Below are 21,148 nucleotides of genomic sequence, written 5' to 3'. Positions count from 1 at the left end.
ACCTCAAGCCACATTCAGATATTACCAGACAACCTTGACTCTCCCTACCTTAGCAAAGCAAAAGGTTACCAGACTTAGATACAAGTCTTGGTTTATGTTATAATATGAATGATGTTCGAGCACAAGAATTTCTGTTACTCATGGTGCCTTAGTAAAAGCATTACCCACATTAGGTAACCCGAGTGCCAGCTCAAATATCGGGTACTGACTGAGTAAGCAGGCTACTAGGATATTTAACCCCATCCCATGCTTCCTATTATTTGTACATATGTCACACAAGCACTTTGAAGAGCCCCCCCCCTGCAAGGTAATGCATTATAAAACTCAAATATTAATTTGCCCTCTACGGATTTTGAGTAGGCAAAATTCATGCTCAGCGTCTCCTACTTTAGCATTGCTAATATTACCCTATGAGTGGAGAGCAACATTGCAATATCATTTACATCATTGGTAGGGATTCTGCCTGGCATTATTCATAAATAACATTAGGGCAACAATATTTAGATAACTAGAATGCTTTTCACACAATCTGCAACCTTTCAAAGTGTTCAAAGTTCCATGGGGCATAGACCTTAACAAATTATATGTTAACTCTCTGCTATACACAAATGGTTTCACTGAGCACTTGTCGAAAACTACTGAACAATTGAAAGGAGGTGGGGTACTTAGCAAACAATCTTGTATGCACTTCATAGTAATTGTGCACATGCAGATGTATGACATTTTCTTAAATTGCACATATCATCATGAGGCTTTAAATTGGATTTGCTTGCAAAGTATTGTGGGTATGCAAATATCCCAGTTAGAGTTTTACTTCTACAACCCCTCACTTTCTACAGAGCCCTGTCAACTAATATTGGAGGCTAGCACAGAAGCCCGGGAGGGGAACGGGTGGAAGGGAACAGGAGAATACTTCTTCGGTGTGAAGAACAAATCAGCAACTTTTAAAAAACAAATCAGATGGCAGTACCGTACAGTGAAGGAAAAAAGTCTTTGTTTGCTCAAGGCTAGGAAACTATAGTAATAGCCTAGGAAACGGCACCTTCTAGTTCTTTGTATGCTCAGCTGCTGAGGGATTTTCAATATATTCATGGGTTTGCATTTATTGCTTCTAGCATCCTCCTGGATATTGTTCAACTGATTGTATTGTATTGTATTTTGGTTTTGTATAGCGCCGGTAGCCCGCGGGCATCAGGGCGCTTTAAGACAAAAACACACAATGAACATAACACAAACGCAGCCTAGCCTATCCCATGTGTAAAATGCGCCCTTAGCATCCTTACATGCTGTAAGAGAGGAAGTCCGAGAATTCCTACTGGAAGATAAGTGTCTTAAGACGTTTCCTAAAAGCCAAGTGATTTTCCTCCATTCCCAAGGTCTCAGGAAGTCTGTTCCACATTTGAGGAGCCAGAACCACGAAGGCTCTGCCCAGCCCTGATTTTCGTCTGTGTTTTTGAATGACCAGCAGTCCTGTACCCATTGATATCAGACTTATTTGTGGCGCGTATGGAACTATACAGTCTTTAGATAACCTGGGGCCTTACCGTATATGCACTTATGAACGAGCGTAAGAGGTTTAAAGCTTATCCTCTTGTCCATTTTTAGACAATGCAGTGACCTTCTCTGGTCTGTAATATGGTCCCTTCTTTTCAAATTTTTGATCAGTCTGACCGCGTCATTCTGAATCACTTGGCATCTCGCCAGATCTTTTGCGGTAGCACCAATCATCAGAGCATTCCCGTAGTCCAGCCTGGACAGAATGATGGCTCTGGCTATGGTGGCCAGGTTTGTTTCATTCAGGAATGGTTTAACTGCTCTTATTAACTTGAGGTAGTAGGCTGTGTTTTTTAAGAGGTAATTGGTCTGTGCTTCAGAGTTAACCTCTGCATTGACCATCATTCCCAAAGTTTTGACCTGTGCCGAAACTTTTATAATGGCGTCCTTTATCTTAAAAAACATATATTCGCCTCCTAGATTGGATAGCTGGCGATTTGAGCCGAAAGTCATCAATTCAGTTTTTGCGTTATTCAGGCACATCCAATTGGATTGCATCCATTCATCAATCATGCCATATATTTTCCCTATTGATGCACTTCCTCATGGTTTCCACTCAACTCAACAATGAGCTGTGTGTCGTCTGCGTAGTTTGTAAAAAACACCCCGGCCTTGACCAGGATGCTACACAGTGCCCGCATGTATATATTGAAGAGCATGGGGGACAAGCTTGCCCCCTGTGGAACCCCGAAGAGTATGGGCAGGAGTCTAAGCACGTATTACCCCAGTGAATCCACGCCTGGTGGTCTGAGAGAAAAGAAATCAGCCACCTTATTGCTTCTTCTGAGCAACCAACGTTTTCTTTAAGGGCTTTGATGAGAAGCTGGTGATCCACTAGATCAAAAGCTGCGCTCAAGTCGAGCAGCATTAGCATCCCTATTTTGTTGCCGTCGACCAGACCCAGCATGTGGTTTTGGTGATCTTACATCGCCGTTTCGGTGCTGTGTGATGCTCTGAAACCCGATTGCTGTTGGTGAAGAGCATTTTGTTCTTCCACATACAATTGCAGTTGTTGTGTGGCTAATTTATCTAGAACTTTGAGTACAAAGTTTGAGTTAGTTATAGGGCGAAGATTGGCCGGATCTTTAGGGTCTAAGCCTGCCTTCTTTATTAATGGGATGATGGTGACCTTTTTTAAATCCTTCGGTACAGCGCCTTCACTGAAAGAGGCATTAACCAGTTCTAGTAGGATTGGGGCGAAGAGTTCTTTGTGTTGCAGGATAATACTAGAGGGCAGAATATTTTCTTCGCACAGAGTGGGGTTCATTTGAGAGAGAGCTTCTAGCAATTTGGCTTCAGACACTTTCTCAAAAGTGAAGAGAGCCCCACTCGGCCTGGAGATGTCCTCCATTGGCGTAGTTGACCGCGGTGCCGCTTCTCTGGCTTTCATTATGTTGCACCTAGCTTTGTCAATTTTGGCTGTGAAAGCCTTTAGTACCAGGTTACAGTCCTCCTCAGTAGGTTGAAAAGTCGGTGTAAGGTTTTCTGGTTTTTCAATATTCTTCAGGATGTTAAAAAGTTTGTTTGTTTTGTTAGCGGCTTTTTCAATTTCTTCATTGAAGAATTTTCTTTTTATTTTTGGCCATCCTTATCCTATCTCTATATATTTTATCCTTATGTTTCCAGTTGTTTTTGTTTTCCTCACTTTTTTCCCCTTGCCACTTCCTTTCCAGGGTCCTTTTCTCTCTTTTCAGAGTTGCCAACTCAGCCGAGAACCATTTTTGGTTGTTATTATTTTTCCTCACAAGCCGAGTCTTCAGCGGAGCCTAGCGCTCTACCATATCTGCAATACACGTAGTGTATTTTTCTAGGAGTGTAGTGCAGTTATCTTGTTCCTGAAAGGATAGACTGATTTTCTCAAGTCATCCCTGAATTTGTTCTTTACAAAAATTCTTAAAGTTCCTGCTGCTCAGTTGAACATGAGGATTCTGTTGTGGAGCTTGCGTGTGAAGTGTCACTGTTGATGACACCAAATGGTGGTCGCTCCAGACATACGGCGTGGTTTTACAATCCATGGTCTGGGTATTAAAAGCACACAGCCAATCCAGCTGGTTCCCCTGTGGGGTGGTCGCCTCGTCATTGATGACTAGGAAATCAAGATTGTTGAGGTTTTTTTCTAGGGTAATGGCACCCTTATCATTTTTATTGCCCCGCCAGAAGTTGAAATCACCGACTGCCATGGTTGATGCATTCTTTGTTCTCGGGGTGGCTAGCTGAGAGCATAGTTCACTCCCAAAGTCCGAGACCAAAGCCGGTGGTCTGTAGACTACCACTAGGTTGAAACAATAATTATGGGCAAATATTAGTTTCAGGTGAATGGATTCGCACCCACTACAACTGAAATTGGCTTTGAACATTTTTAAATTGTCTTTGGCAATTATTGCAACCCCACCGCCCCGTCCTTCCTGTCTGTTTTCATTATAAATTATGTATCCATCAGGGATTGCCTGCTCACAGGTAGGCCCAATAGGGTCTTTCATCCAGGTTTCAGTGATGCGTAGAATATCGAAGTCATTGTCCGTGATCAGGTCTCTAGTATTAGATGCATGTTTGGTCATGGATTGGGAGTTCAGGAGTCCCACTTTTAGGCTAATACCTTTGTCCTGAGGGCTACCTTGCCGACTTATATTTATCTGGCTTGTTAGTGGGTGCGCCGGGTCTATTGGGCCCTCCATACCTTGTATCCCTAAAATAGTGCCAGTAAATGCAACTAAATTGGAGGTAGTTGGCCTCTTACCTGTTGTCTCGAGATGCTCCTGACAGAAGGGTGGCCGAGCAGAGCACCCCGGAGATAACCGGCCCCTACGCGCCAGCGCTTACGCGCCTGACGTAATATTAAATAGTTGCTAGGACTACAAACATGCTAGGAAATGTAGTCCTTCCACACCCGGTCTCCACAGTGACAAAAAACAGCTGCCAAGCGGGTCGAGCGTGTGCATACAGCACGAAAGAGGAAGCAAACTTTAAAAATTTCAAATTTCACCTAAGCTACAGGCAAAATCACTAAAGTTAAGCCCTTAACTAACAATTTTCTTAAAATTGAAAACGGAAGATTTTCAAAGCTGACTGAAACGACAAGTCACTGAAATAACCTAAACAGCAACCTAAGTTGTTTAAAAGCAAAATAAAATACAATTTCAATTACAACACAGAGCTAAAATACAAAACTTTAACAACAAGGACACTAGCTGCCCAAGTGAAAACGAGTGTTTTATACCGGAGATAACCGGCCCCTACGCGCCGGCGCTTATGCGCCTGACGTGATATTAAATAGTTGCTAGGACTACAAAAATGCTAGGAAATGTAGTCCTTCCACACCCGGTCTCCACAGTGGCAAAAAACAGCTGTCAAGCTGGTCGAGCGTGTGCATACAGCACGAAAGAGGAAGCAAACTTTAAAAATTTCGAATTTTGCCTAAGCTACAGGCAAAATCACGAAAGTTAAGCCCTTAACTAACAATTTTCTTAAAATTGAAAACGGAAGATTTTCAAAGCTGACTGAAACGACAAGTCACTGAAATAACCTAAACAGCAACCTAAGTTGTTTAAAAGCAAAATAAAATACAATTTCAATTACAACACAGAGCTAAAATACAAAACTTTAACAACAAGGACACTAGCTGCCCAAGTGAAAACAAGTGTTTTATAGCGGAGATAACCGGCCCCTACGCGCCGGCGCTTACGCGCCTGACATCATATTAAATAGTTGCTAGGACTACAAAAATGCTAGGAAATGTAGTCCTTCCACACCCGGTCTCCACAGTGACAAAAAACAGCTGTCAAGCGGGTCGAGCGTGTGCATACAGCACGAAAGAGGAAGCAAACTTTAAAAATTTCGAATTTTGCCTAAGCTACAGGCAAAATCACGAAAGTTAAGCCCTTAACTAACAATTTTCTTAAAATTGAAAACGGAAGATTTTCAAAGCTGACTGAAACGACAAGTCACTGAAATAACCTAAACAGCAACCTAAGTTGTTTAAAAGCAAAATAAAATACAATTTCAATTACAACACAGAGCTAAAATACAAAACTTTAACAACAAGGACACTAGCTGCCCAAGTGAAAACGAGTGTTTTATAGCGGAGATAACCGGCCCCTACGCGCCGGCGCTTACGCGCCTTACATCATATTAAATAGTTGCTAGGACTACAAAAATGCTAGGAAATGTAGTCCTTCCACACCCGGTCTCCACAGTGACAAAAAACAGCTGTCAAGCGGGTCGAGCGTGTGCATACAGCACGAAAGAGGAAGCAAACTTTAAAAATTTCGAATTTTGCCTAAGCTACAGGCAAAATCACGAAAGTTAAGCCCTTAACTAACAATTTTCTTAAAATTAAAAACGGAAGATTTTCAAAGCTGACTAAAACGACAAGTCACTGAAATAACCTAAACAGCAACCTAAGTTGTTTAAAAGCAAAATAAAATACAATTTCAATTACAACACAGAGCTAAAATACAAAACTTTAACACCAAGGACAACTGATAACAGTGAATTTCAGAAGAGGGGTCCCTAGTTAAAGAAGAAGGTATTCAATGGGCCTCCTTACGAGTTTGGAGGCAGCCATGCCCTTAAAAAGGGCATGGCTGCCTCCAAACTCAGGTCCAGGTTCCCTAAATGGGGAAATACCGGGCCATTCCGACTTTGGAGGGCCCGGTATTTCCTCCTTCAGGGAACCTGGACCTTCCCCATTCCCATTTGAGCCCCCATAGGGCTCAATGGGAATGGGGAGGGAGCTAACAAGCTCCCTGGTCTCCTCGCGGAACTCGCAATGGACATCTGGTCTGACCAGACATCCAGAGCGGGTCCCACAAGGGGACCTCATGATAGGGCAGAAAGGGATTAACCGCGCCGGCACCATTACTGGCGCCATTAAACCCATTCTGCCTGCCTCATAATGAGGCCCAATATGTTGTAACTGTGAGCATTGCTGCTATTGACTTAAAGGGCAAATATATGTGATTTTCTTCAACAGGGCGCCAGAAGAAACCTGGTTGATTTTTGTCTAGGCTGTGGTGATCAAGGGTGGGCAATACTCTAGGCTGAATTATGTGCCCTGTTATTTCACTTCCTATGTAAGGGTTACAATCAGGGCTCCGATATGATTTTACTCCATACTTGAAATCAAAAGATTTTTCAGGGAGTAAGAAAGCAATTGGCTATTCCAGTAGCGATATTTCATGCTTATTAAAATATGTTTGTTTCCCCCTTCAAATTCCTCTTGAGATCGGCCAGTAATATTATTTGAGTTCCTACCAATGACCCTGCTGTGCTGGTCACAGATTCGAAAAGCTATCAGTGGAACTTTGTTGGTAGAAGCAGGGGGTAGATTCCATTGTTTTCATGGTTTCCCGTTTGTGTTGGGTACATTGCCCTGTTTTTAGTAAAAATAGTGTATGCCTCCTAGTTGTAAGCCTGTTTTTGAGTAACAACTTGCAGAACAGCAAAATGTGGATAGCAAGCAGAGGTCCAGGAATTCAGATCATTATATTCTGTGGTGCAGTTATTCTGATGCAATTATCACCCTTACATAAATTATGAGAGCCATTTTCTCCTGGCTATTGAATTACTCCATTAAAGTGGCACATGAACTCCTATTGCCATGTTTTCTGACAACATTCCTTTCAGTTGCAATTATTCCATTTGCAAAAATTGCATAATGTCTGAATTATTTGACAACCACATCAGTGATAGGTGATACATGGTATTTGTAATACACAATGGCATTAAACAATTCCTACATTGTCTCTGAGCAGTGTTGACAAATAAATATCCACAACTTAACCTATTGTTTATCCTGAGCATGCAAAGCTTTTTTGTGAATACACATTTTTCTCTCTGCGCAGGAGTACATTTGTAGGTACTATGGCATATTTTGAAGTCTCGGACTGGTCGATGAGCTCTCCTTATAATCACATATAAAATATATGATTTGTTTACCGATATGTTTGGAAAAAGAGTTGTAAAATGCTCATTTTACACTGATTTGTAAAGAATTGCAGTGGTTGGGAAGAGGACATTTCCTTCGGAGATGGCATCCCACTAACTACGCTACGCATGCTCACAAAGAGGCTAACATCGTTATTCAGTTGCACACATGGAAAATGTACGCACAAAGGCTAATCATTTCCGCACTTAGGGAAAAATAATTAGAGGGAACATTGACTACCACTATATGCTAATCGCCTTATAGACCTCAAAAGGTGTAATTATCACATTGCCAGTAATGGACTTTCCCAAAGGGGTGGGTCATTACCTCACAATAATGACCCCTCCCTCGGTCTATAAGGCTATAGTGGCATAGTATAGTCTTCAGAGTATGAGTCCAATAATTGCTATAATTATAATTGTTCTTTTATAACACACTTAATACCAGTGAGTGGTTTCTAAACGTGGGATGCAGATTAAAACCTGTGTTGCGCTGCATTGTCGTGCTATCAAGACAAACACATTGCCCTTGAGCCACCCTTCCTCACCTGCTATGGTCTTGGGAGCAAAGAACATGTAGATCATTATGCTTCAGATCATTTGGACCTGTAGGAAGTAGCTTCTTACAATGGCTTTAACCTGTGGTTTCATTTTAAGATGTCGATCATGAGTCTGTGGATCTTAGCAGTTGTCTTAGGCAGAGGGCATGTTCCTATTTATTTTCTCAAGGAATTAGTGTTGAGTTTGGTTGTGGTTTGTGATTTACCATACATCATTAGCTTGGTTTTGGTTGGGTTGAGTTTCAATCTGTTTCTAGTCATCCATGAGAGTGTGTTGATGATGTGAGTGTCCTCTGCATAGGTGAAGAATGTGAGGCCTAAATTGTTAGTAAGTTCTGCGGCGCGTGGGCTCAAGTGCGGGCTAAAGTGCAGTCACCACGTGGATCACTTTGTCCTCTTTACTTGTGGAATTGCTTTATTAGTGCTGCTAAGAACTGAGGGGCTTGCCCTTCTCACCTACTCACCAACGCGTTAAAAGTGAGGGCGGCGGCGAAAAATGCTTATGCAGACACAAATGCGGACTAAAGTGCAGTTAGCACTTGGATCACTTTGTCCTCCTTACTTATGGAATTGCTTTAAAACTGCTGCTACGAACGGAGAGGCTTGCCCCTCCCACCAACCCGTTAAAAGCAAGGGCAGCACACAGATGGCGTTTGCATACACAAATGCAGGCTAATATGCAGTCAGCAGTCTGCAGGAGGTGGAAGACAGTGAGAGTTTTTTTTTTAACTAAACATCTATTAAGGGCTGACTTAAACATCAACACTAATTTTGGTAAAATCAGGTTTTGCTTTCTTTAATAGCCAAGCAAAACGAAATAGTACAACTTGCGTAGTGTGGTTTGCTCAGCATATGCTACATGTCAACGCCAATCATTAAATGGGGGCCAGAACTCTATGCAAGTCCCTTCTGTCAATGCTTCTAATTATAATAAGGATTTGCAGCAAATTGACATGGGGCAAGGAAAAATGACTGCTTTTTGTACTATTATGAGTAACCCTGCTCGCCAGCCCTCCACTCAGAATGCCGATAGAAGCCTTGTGGCTGCACCTGAGGTTCAGTCAGCCAACTGTTCCACTACACCACTGCCCATTGATAACAATTCGTTATTGAACCTTTGCTACTGTCTTCCACGTGAATCTTATGGGGTGTGCCTGTTAACTCTCCTACACCCAATGCCTTTGCTAGGTCTAATATTATTGGCTTTGAGCTATCTAAAAGCCCAGACCTGGATAAAATTGCAGAAGACCTTCCTGATGCTCTTGATAACTCTATTACCCTGCGCACGATTGGCTCTTACTCATCATCAACGGAACATCAAAGCATCCTAGTCTTGTTCAAATCAGTGCTTTCTATTTACACTAGTTTTCTTAACTTCCAAACAGTTCGTAAAATTGCAATTTTGTTACAGTTTCTGTATTAGATGTATAAAAGTACTGTTCAAGGCCGTTTGTCAGCTCTGATCAACCAGTTATGTTCCACTGTGCTGTTTGATTTGCCCAGCTGTAATAAAGGTTGTATACGAATTGTTTGTTTCCGAATTTCTCGTGGGAGAATTGGCCGCGGGAGAATTGAACGAATTTAAAAGGTCAATACAACCCCCCACCCAGTCCAAAACCCCCGGAACCACCTACCCAATAACATTATACTAATTTAATAACCCAAACCAACTATATATATATATATATATATATATATATATATATATATATATATATATATATATATATATATATATATATATATATATATATATATGTGTATATATGGTCAATTGTGTAAAAGGTCAATTAGGACCTTTCAAATTCGGTCAATTCGGGTAATACCGTAATAAACAGAGTTACTTCTTGCCTGGTGTACTCTCATTCTTGGACTACTACTGGCAACTTGTTAATTGTGAGCGCTAGTGGACCCCTTATACAAATACATAAATGTGTTGGACCGGCAGTCAAACACATTTAGAAAGTCTTTGCTTTCTTGACATGCCGTGAGGCAAGGATCACTCACATTTGCCACAGTGGCACACATTCAGTACATGCAGCCCTTTTACTAATCTGCAGAGCCAAGCACCCAAAACAGGAAACCATTGGTCAGCGATGCGGTGACAGTTTTGGTGATGGACTCGGCCAGCATGATCAGGTGCTGAGAGCCTGCAGAGGGAAGGAAGGACAGAGGAGCTGAGCCTCAGAGGTGGGGAATCAAAAAAAAAAAACACTGCACTTCAGAGATTGTGGGGGTGGCGGGGTCCTAGAGGTTGATGTCATAGTCCAACTGTCATAGTACGAGGGCCGATTTGATGGAAATATTTCCTTTAATTAATGTAGAAAGAAGAAGCAGGTTTTAACGTGGTTGGCTTGGGAGGCAAGGCAAGGGTTGTCAACAACCTTACATAAATGCACTCACTGCCTTTTCTTTTAAGCTTTCCAGCAGCAACAACCCAGTCCTGGAAATAAATGGAGCAATGATTTTTCATGTAGGTTTACATTTGCCTACTGACCCATGATATTGCCCTTTCTTTTAAAAATACGAAACAAATGATTTCGAAGTCTGTTAGCCTGGTGTGCGAAGGTTTTCCATGAATGCATCGATTTGTTTCTAGTGATGAAGGTAAACATGTGTCAGAAAGAATTACTTTTGAATGCAGGGAATAACCACCAGTTTTTCCTCCTGTTTTCTGTCTGCCATTTCTCCACATGCATGACTTTTTCACCCATTCCAATTTCTTCGCATTGCTTGCCACATCATCGTGCCCATTTGGCACGTGCCCAAATTACAGACCCTCACAACGAGGTCAAGGAAGTAAGCCACGGGCCCATGACGCACCTGCATGTCTGGAAGGTACAGGGCGCAGGAAATAAGCGCCGGGGGCTGGGCCATGCATACTGGGGGGGGAGGATGATGGGGCAGCAGGTTGGCATCCCTTACCCAACCAAAGACAGGAAAAGGGGGCGGAGCCTAGGCTGAGCGACATGAAAGGAAGCACCAACCCAAGGTGCGAAATAGCAGCACGGGTCAGGTGGAGAATCCAGTAACAAACTGGTTTGGACACACAAGAACTCCCCCATAAAAAGGTTTGTTGTTTAAAACACATACACCCATTGCTACAAGACCAATCAGATATTTTCACAAATGCAGGATTTCCAAAACAAACTGTGATCTGCACGGCAGGAAACTCCGCCCATCTAGCTGCTAAAACGAGAACCTGCATTTATCGTTGTTAAGTAGTTAAAACTATTGCTATGACCATGCAGCGTTGAACCTTGTTGCCTCTCAAATCATTAAATGCTACACCAGGGCGGTATATTGTTTTTTCCAATATCTAATCATGATTACATGTTCACAGGCAATGCAACTATCCCAACAAGTAACACCATTTCTGTGAGTTCATTTTCATTTACCTCGTAAGCATCTTTGATATTCAGGGGCTTGCCATATTCTGCCACATGCCCCACAATTCCCTTGTTCCACTCCAAACGAATGCAGTTGTTGGACGCTTCCTCCAAGGTTGACCCCTCCGCAACGTCAAAGAGCCTGCTGACCAGAAACTTCTCATTGGAGCTGTCCTCGCAGACCAGGAAAAGTGAGTAGCGGTCGGCGGCTATGAGTTCGTGTATGTGCAGGAAAATTTTGTGACAGAGCGCCGCAACGTCTAGGTGGCTGGAAATGTCCTTCACAAGCTCCAGGAGTCGCGAGCACTGATCGCCTGTGTCGGTAATCCTAGGGTATTGAAGAGTCATCTGCTCCTTCTTTTCAGAATCCGACAGAAACGTCACAGTGCCGACGGCGTCCTTGACAATTATGGGCCTCAGAGGCCTGTCGAATTCCGAAGCAGAGATCTTGCGGACGGGAGTCCCCGGGGTGGTGTTCTCGCAACGGGAAGCCTGTTGGCTTTGACAGGTGTCAGGGTGATTCTTTACTCCCTCCTTGTTGGTTGGAATTGTGTGAACTCTCTCAGCAAACCATGCATTGACCATTTCTCTGTAAAAGGAAGAGAAAAAATGATAGTGATCAATATTTAGGAAGAAGGAGAAGTAAATAGATGGCAGTGTCAACTAAATTGTTTCAATTTCCCAAAGATCCTAAATATTTAAAGAGCCAGGTTTGGAATGGGCTGCTTCTAGTCCCTGTTGCCCTATCTCCAGCTCGCACTAAGGCCGAGGGACTCTAGATTTGAATTCCATGGCTGCTCATGGGCCGTGACTCCCTCATACAGGGCTCCCCTGGCAGCAGTTGTTCTGGACTTGTCAATTGGGGTGTGCAGTTAGCATCTGTAAACCAGCACCCAAACTATGCAACCCTTACATCATATTTTCTTTTCTGAAGTAACAAAATGAAAAAAAGGAGAAATGCCTCCAGACAGAAAGCAATCTGGAAACTCTCCGAAATAAATCTGCTTTTAATTGTGGATTCTTAAATATGGCCTATTAATGATATAATATGTAGCATTGCTTCTGCTAACAATTTGAACAAAACTCCTTCAAAATTCTACGAAAGAATCGTGTTGAAAGAACATTGGGGTTCCAATTCAAAACCTGACAAAAAAATAAATGTTACCAGTTATGGTTAGAGAAGGAACAATTTTTCTACTGCCACCATGATCTTCTCATGAACTGACATGTGACATCACAGACAACATTATCAATAGCATTACTAATGACATCACAACATAAAAGCATAAGCACAGGGCATGGATGACTGCTACACGCCAAGTCGGTACCCCTGCACATATTACCCACCGCCTCCAGTCGCAAGAGCACATGGTCACATGAGGAGTGACGATGGTAGGGAAAAGGAGTAAAGAATTGGCACCACACTGATTCATCAATGCCCATCAGTACCTCAAAGATGGCCGACTCCTTTCCTTCTATTGGCCACTATTGCCAAATGCACAATCAAGGAGAGGCTGATCTCAGTGCCTCCTCTGCTAATACAAAAGGATCTCTACTCAACAGTGGACATGATTCAGTGGCACAAAGGAACCCCTGGACCAAAGGGTGAACCAGCAAAGCAGAATCCCTAAGTGTGACCCTTGTACCCCTCAGTAGGCCTTTGCCTTGGGCGACTATTTCCTGTGGGACAATATGTGATATTTTTTTTTAGAATTGGTGTGCACAGTACCGTGTGGAAGCCCGATAACATATGGCGGGGAAGCACCGGGAAATACACACTTTGGGACCCTTGACAAGCCTCATTGGGAGACTGTTGAATGAGAGAATGCCCAGGCACGTTACACAGGACCTTCCCTATGCAACTAAAGCATAGATTATTGCTCCCAACTTAACATTTTAATCAACAAGCATGAAAGAGGGTTGGGTTATTTTTAAGAACAATTGTTCCCATTTACACCCACCTTGCAATATTACAAAATCAGAACACACTAGCGGGTGTTTCTCAATCTTGATTGGTCAATCTGCGGGCTATACGAACGAGTATAGCCAGCAGATTGATTACAGGCCGAAAATCGGGTGTTCGCAAAGCAAGCAGCTTCAACGTTGTATTCTGCAACGTTGAAGCTGCTTGCTTTGGTGTGTATGAAAGTGTTCATATACACCATTGTATATGAACACGTTGTATATGAAAGTGTTCATATACACCCGCGGTGCATATGAGCACTTTCATACACGCCAAAGTAAGCAGCTTCAACATGCAGAATACAACGTGGAAGCTGCTTGCTTTGGTGCATATGAAGGTGTTCATATACACCACTGTATATGAACACGTTGTATATGAAAGTGTTCATATACACCCACGGTGCATATGAACACTTTCATGCACACCAAAGTAAGCAGCTTCAACGTTGCAGAATACAATGTGGAAGCTGCTTGCTTTGGTGTATATGAAGGTGTTCATATACACCACTGTATATGAACACGTTGTATATGAAAGTGGTCATATACACACCAAAGTAAGCAGCTTCAACGTTCCAGAATACAACGCGGAAGCTGCTTGTTTTGGTGTATATGAAGGTGTTCATATGCACCACTGTATATGAACACGTTGTATATGAAAGTGTTCATATACACCCACGGTGCATATGAACACTTTCATACACACCAAAGTAAGCAGCTTCAACGTTGCAGAATACTATGTGGAAGCTGCTTGCTTTGGTGTATATGAAGGTGTTCATATACACCACTGTATATGAACACGTTGTATATGAAAGTGGTCATATACACACCAAAGTAAGCAGCTTCAACGTTCCAGAATACAACGCGGAAGCTGCTTGTTTTGGTGTATATGAAGGTGTTCATATGCACCACTGTATATGAACACGTTGTATATGAAAGTGGTCATATACGCCCGCGGTGCATATGAACACTTTCATACACACCAATGTAAGCAGCTTCAACGTTGCAGAATACAATGTGGAAGCTGCTTGCTTTGGTGTATATGAAGGTGTTCATATACACCACTGTATATGAACAGGTTGTATATGAAAGTGTTCATATACACCCACGGTGCATATGAACACTTTCATACACACCAAAGTAAGCTGCTTCAACGTTGCAGAATACAATGTGGAAGCTGCTTGCTTTGGTGTATATGAAAGTGTTCATATACACCACTGTATATGAACACGTTGTATATGAAAGTGGTCATATACGCCCGCGGTGCATATGAACACTTTCATGCACACCAAAGTAAGCAGCTTCAACGTTGCAGAATACAATGTGGAAGCTGCTTGCTTTGGTGTATATGAAGGTGTTCATATACACCACTGTATATGAACACGTTGTATATGAAAGTGGTCATATACGCCCGCGGTGCATATGAACACTTTCATACACACCAAAGTAAGCAGCTTCAACGTTGCAGAATACAATGTGGAAGCTGCTTGCTTTGGTGTATATGAAGGTGTTCATATACACCACTGTATATGAACACGTTGTATATGAAAGTGGTCATATACGCCCGCGGTGCATATGAACACTTTCATACACACCAAAGTAAGCAGCTTCAACGTTGCAGAATACAATGTGGAAGCTGCTTGCTTTGGTGTATATGAAAGTGTTTATATACACCCGTGTTCTCAGCAGCAGTTTTGTAAAATAACGAATATGTCGATATTTTACAGAAATGCTGCTGCGATTTCAGGATTGCACCCGTTAACCCTCACGGTGCACTGTTGTGCACTGCGAGCATGCCCAGGCCCACTTTAAAATACTGGTGAAGCCTGGGCATACTGATTTGGCGCACTGAATAAAATAATAATAATAATAATAATAATAATAATAATAATAATAATAATAATAATAATAATAATCATGCTCTTTAGCATATTCACTGCGCCAAGTTCAGAATCGGCCCTGAGGTTGTTCTAATAGCTTTATAGACCTGCAGCGAGGGCCTTACCGGGCATTATGGTCCTTCATACCTCATTAACTCGGTCTTTCAGGGCCCATAACGCCTGGTACCGCCCTCGCTGCAGGTCTATAAAGCTATAATAGTGCCCTTGATGGCACAGAGCATAGATAAAACCATAGCACTTTGATAATAAAAGGAGGGTGAATAAATGTATTAACATCAGAAAGATTGATCTGGTGAAGTCGTTATAAAAACCAAATACATTTTCAAATGCAGTAACAATTGACCATAATTGTGGCAGATACAGAATAGAAATTATGGTTTTGAACTTTTATTTCAAAATCATACGTTTTCCTGTCAGTGAGGGAAATTAAATAATGGAATTTGCCATCAGTGATAAATGGATAAAAGGTCAATCCATGTAATCATGGAGAATAAATAAAATCTTCAATGCCACATTCCGTGACTACACTGTCATTACCAATAACAATTTCTTTAGTCAGATAAGGCTTATGTGGTCAAGCCGTCAAATTGATGCCCAGACCAAAGCAGCGGTTAGTGCATCGTATCCCTTCCTCCACCTTCTCCGGCAACGGTCACTGTAATCCACCCCGAAGCTAAATAGGTATTAGTCGGATGCACTATTGAATCTAGTTATGACTCTGGAAGCTCCCTCTAACGCTTTGCTCCATGATACAAATGTGCCGATATTCATGTCCTGCAGAATCCCAATGCCAATGGCCAAGGAGATCTCCCTGCAAATCTGAATGTGGATGGTACTTCTCACTTCTGGGACAAAGACTATGGAACACCCCGCTCCCTGATCTGACATCTGCCACTATGTGAAGGAAAGTGAAAGCACACTGCTTCTGACTTTCCGATCAACACTGACCTTTTTTTCAGTCTAAAATGTGGGGGGACAGCCCCGCAACCTCCCCCCACTTCCCCTCATCCTATTCTATACATTTACCCACCACCATATGTATATTTAATAAAATGTTACCAAAAAAAGGTCAAAAGAATTCCATCAAATGTTTTAGGTCAAATGTTTTTATGTCAATTGTGCTAATAGCGTTAAAGCACAGCTTGCCACATTCACAATTGTCTGGATACAACAAAAGGGACAGAGCAACAGACCCATGATGATGTGGCAATGGAAATATCCCTCACAAAGGAGGCAGGTGACAACAAGGTCAAACTCTCTATGAAACACAGACAAACGAATTCCAGTTATGTTTTTAAAAAAATGTAAATGTTGAAATGGAATGGAGTGGAACTAAATGTATACAGCGCAAGCTATGGTCCGGAGGCATCTAGGCACTAGGAGGCAAGAGCAACCAGGAAAGGCCAAAAAAACAGCAGAGGCTGCAGAAAATCCCTAAGCTCACAACAGATGTGTCTTTGAGCAATTTACGAAAACTTTGGTGGTCACTGGTCACCCACAAATGGAGTGGGAGTGTACTCCATAAACAAGGGACAAGAACAGAGAAAGACCAATCCCCGGGCCTAGTCCTACAATATCTAGGGACCAATCAACAAATTAAGGGAAGCGGGGCAAAGCTGTCTGGCAGGAAATTACCTATTCAACTTTGTTTGCAAGTAATCTGCTCCGATATCATGGACTGCACGGTGCACAATGCAAAGAACTTTCAAATGTTATCATTTTTCGAAGGCCAACCCTGCATGCTATGAGCTTGTCTTCAAAGAGGAAAGAAGTGCCTCTTACACCGGCGCATTCACACAGTGTGCAATAACAATCTTATCAAAGTCCCATAATCACACACTCGGTGATATAGTACCACTGGCTTCAAGCTGAAATGCTGTGTCACACATCTTTATATTTTGCGGCTTTTATGGCTAATGTATAGAGCTAGATAATTCTGCAAGCTAAAAGAGAATGGAATCAGGATCCCTCTTCACCTGTAGAACAGTAGAAGTGTCTGAGGCAGTACTCACACACTGGCTGACACAGAGCAGAGGCATACCTAAAGAGTAGAGCTGGCCATTTCAGTTCACAAGCCACACATGCTCTCCTGGGAGGTTCACTGCCAACTCAGAGCAACATAGCAATGCATTGTGGGTAATCAAATTAGCTGAACACTTTGCATTGTAAGCTCCAGCTGAGATAATTGTCATTATTTCATGGGGCAGTACGGTATTATAAATGGATTCATCATCCCAAAACAGACACCTCTCAGGGATGTAGACACACACATACACGTGTTTCACCCTCTTTGGGGATCATCATTTTGGCACCATCTGACATCTTTGTGATTAGGGTGTGCTTACCAAACAAAATCAATGCCATGGTAAGTTTAAAAAGACTCGAGAAATAAAACGCTTCTACCTGTGATGTGAAAGTACAATCAAACATGTCAGTTAGCAAGTCACATATGCCACAGCCCCACCTAGTAGCTATCACTGGACGTTCACCTCCACTTCAGAGCCCCAAAGCAATTCAGTATTTGAATGCAAATTAGCTAAAAAGCTTGCATTTTTAGCTCCGTGTAAAATAATAGTCGTTATCTTTTAGGGTGGCACTATTTTACAAGTACATCCCTCAGCAGACATTTCCCACCCTCTGAATGCCCATGCACAGGCTCCATCAATGTTCTTGCCCTTTTGTCGTGCTCAATTATTCTCCCTCTGTGAAGGGAAATCATCTCAAAGGGATTACAGGTCCTGGACATGATCGATGTCTCATTTGCACCAAACAAAAGATCCCTTAGAGGATTTGGAACAGAGTTGTTTGATGTTGTTCCCTGTGGTGAAAGGTCGCTGCACATCCTTCCAGTGGTCTGATGTTTACATAAGTAAACAGTATCAGCACATTCAGTCCATGTGACGGGCGGGGCATCACTTGTTCGTACTCTCTTCCTTAGGTACGCAGTAGGCCCGTGTACTAGGGATGTTAATCATCCCAAGGGACAGTGCTTAAAGTGGGCCGGGGCCTAACGGGGCTGGGCCCCGGCAGTCTCCAAAAAGTGGGACTGAGCCGGGGCCCTGCCGGGGCCTCCCATCCCACACAACATTGGCGGGATGCATTATCCCGCCGCGGCCGCAGCTGCGACGGGAGATGCGCCCGCCAGTTTAATTTCAGGCGAGCTGACAGCAGTGCCAGCCAGGCACAGCGTCGCTGAGGCTGGCTGGCACTTCTGTCAGTCACTGTAACTTCCCTGATGACCCCTCAGTTGCAGATGAAGTTACAGTTCCTTTGTTTGCCCTCCCCAGGTCACTGACCCTCAGCGAACCTGCGGCTCCATGATCTAATATGCAGATTAGATCACGGAGCCCGCGGGTTCGCAGAGGGTGAAAGGCGCCTCGGGCTCAGTGATCTATCTGCTCAGAGCAGATAGATCACTGAGCCCGAGGCGTCTATCTCCGTTGGCAAAGGTTTATAAAAGATGCCTTGAATTGTATACGTTTCAAGCCATCTTTTATAAACGTAGAAATATTTCTATGTTTATGAAAGACCGCTTGAAACGTGCACAATTCAAGGCATCTTTTATAAAGCTTTGTCGATGGACAAAGCCACCTCGGGTTTTGTCCGTCCTCAACGCTTTATAAAAGATGCCTTGAATTGTTTACATTTCAAGCCGTCTTTTATAAACATAGAAATATGTTATAAATGTCTATGCTTATAAAAGGTGGCTTGAAAAGTGCACAAACCATAGTAAGGTAAGCACACAAGTGTGCGTAAATTACTATGGTTTGTGCACTTTTCAAGCCACCTTTTTATAAACCTAGAAATACGTAACATTGGTATGTTTATAAGGCTTGAAAGGTACACAAACCATAGTAGTGCGCATACAAATATATAAATAATCACATACATTTATATATTTGTGTGCGCACCTTACAATGATTTGTGCACGTTTTAGGCCATGCCCACAATGGAAGCCACGCCCCCAAACGAGGGCCCCCCCTCAATTTCTTACCCCACTTAAAGCACTGCCAAGGGAACAAATGATCCCCTCAACGACCGCCCCAACATTTCAGGCATCGCGAGAGCGCTAATGCTAAAAATGGAGTTGATATTTTCGGTCAGGGTGGTGCATATGCATGCAATTAAAACCATGCCTGACTAAAAGTCTGGCGTTATCATGTGTTAATTGTTCTGTGCGGCATGTTTATATCCACATGGCCAGTGTTGCAAATGGATACGCCTGCAGCGTATTCTTTTTATGCTTGCTTAAAAGGCTGACATTCAATTGGTAGTTCATTAAAAACCTTAATGCAAACCTGTTTGTTATTAACTGATTAGCCTAAGAAAACACAAAACATTACAAAACTAGATGCAAAATGTGGATAACATCCGCTCTACTAATTTGGTTTCTTCTTAACAATAGTGTGCCGCTAAAGTCCAGACAATCACAGAAAATTAGAACGTTTCATAATAATGCAAAACAGTTCAAATGAGTCACAAAAAATCCTTGTCACATGTGCAAAATAAGCAAACAGTACATAGTCATCTGTGCAAAGACAAAGTCCTACATTAACCTCTGAACTAGAGGCTGAACTGCGTTTTCATTCTTTTAGCGCTTCCTTACAATGCCCAGGCAACGTAGGGAGTTTCTGCCTTCAGAAGAAAAACAGGGTTGACTAAAATTGTGCAAAGTTCTTCTGTTTTAAAATTGCAAGACTGTACCCCATGGGGGTGGCAGATTACTAAACTAACAGCTCCCAAATTGCTCCCACATTTAACTATACCAATGTTTACCAGCTTCTTTCAAGTTCATTTTTCGGTATTTCTCTCCAGGTTTTCACACTCCTGAATATAGGTGCTTGCTTCGAATTTCAAGTGCAAGTTGTTTTTTTTTTTAAAGTAAAATCAACAGAGGATCTTCCAGAGATGACACTTTTGTTCGGCTAGCTCAATTTTTGTATTTTGTATTTTTATTGGATTTTTATAGCGCTTTACACCAAAGCGCTTTACATAAGGAACAATACGGTACATATTAAGCCAAATAAAACCTACACAATCAAATAGATAGAAGATAGGATTTAAGACAGGATTCAAAAAGAGGACAAGAGGATGAAGAGCGCAGCAGTAGAGGAAGGAGATTTGGAGTACTCAGGCACAAGTAGTGAGAATGAGGGAAAACGAGCGGAAGCATAGGGAGGAGAAGGGAGAAGGAACACATAACAGAAAAAGAGACTGAGAGCTGAAGAGCAGAGTAAACATGAAATCAAGAAGAAGGATAGGATGGTCCTATGGAAGACATTGGAAAACAAGACAAGGAAAATTGAAGAGCAAGCGGGATTCAGAAGGAAGACAGTGTAACAAACTCCATATTTTTGTCTGCTGGCCTCAAGGCCAAATGCTCTCTTCCTCAAGTAGAGACAGTACATCTGAAGTGGTACTCCTTACTCTCTTTGAATTTCAGTACATTTAAGTTGGATATAATCAGGAGATAATCTTCACTAGGGAAAAAAGGACTTGTGGAGGTTGGGGGCACTGTATGAATAGATAGGTGCCCAGCTGTTATGGTAAAATGGTAAGTAGCGGCCTGACAGTGGTAGATGGGTGATCTTAACACTAAACTGAAAAGATCATTACTGGTGCAGAGAAGGTAAAAGTGCTCAATTCGATGATTTAGGGGTGGCCGGTTGAAGGCGCAGACTCTCTCCGAGACAGGAAAGAAAACAGGCCCTGACATCTCATGACAGGGCCCCAACCATTTCTGATTGCAGACAGGCCTCACGACATTAGGAGAGGCCCCCTAGATCAGGATAGGCCACGGAAGCAGCAGTGCAGGCTTCACAGATGAGTTTGTGTGCATGAAATACAGTTCAAAGCAAAT

The 21,148-nt window shown here is 42.5% G+C and overlaps 1 protein-coding gene across 5 annotated transcripts in view; it reads right to left on the bottom strand.

Moving 5' to 3' along the window:
- The window catches only part of PDE5A (phosphodiesterase 5A), a 959,918-nt gene that overhangs the window by 737,162 nt on the left and 201,608 nt on the right, over positions 1-21,148 (bottom strand). For all 5 annotated transcript variants that reach the window (XM_069630677.1, XM_069630678.1, XM_069630675.1 and 2 more), the window contains exon 2: positions 11,438-12,017. In XM_069630677.1, coding sequence (XP_069486778.1) covers positions 11,438-12,017 — 580 coding nt within the window. The remainder of the gene's footprint in view (positions 1-11,437; positions 12,018-21,148) is intronic.

Source organism: Ambystoma mexicanum, chromosome 6q (genome assembly GCF_040938575.1).
Source record: "Ambystoma mexicanum isolate Mex_15411 chromosome 6q, UKY_AmexF1_1, whole genome shotgun sequence".
NCBI lineage: Eukaryota > Metazoa > Chordata > Amphibia > Caudata > Ambystomatidae > Ambystoma > Ambystoma mexicanum.
The sequence above is the reverse complement of the archived record's forward strand: the minus strand, read 5'-3'. Positions and strand labels throughout refer to the sequence as shown.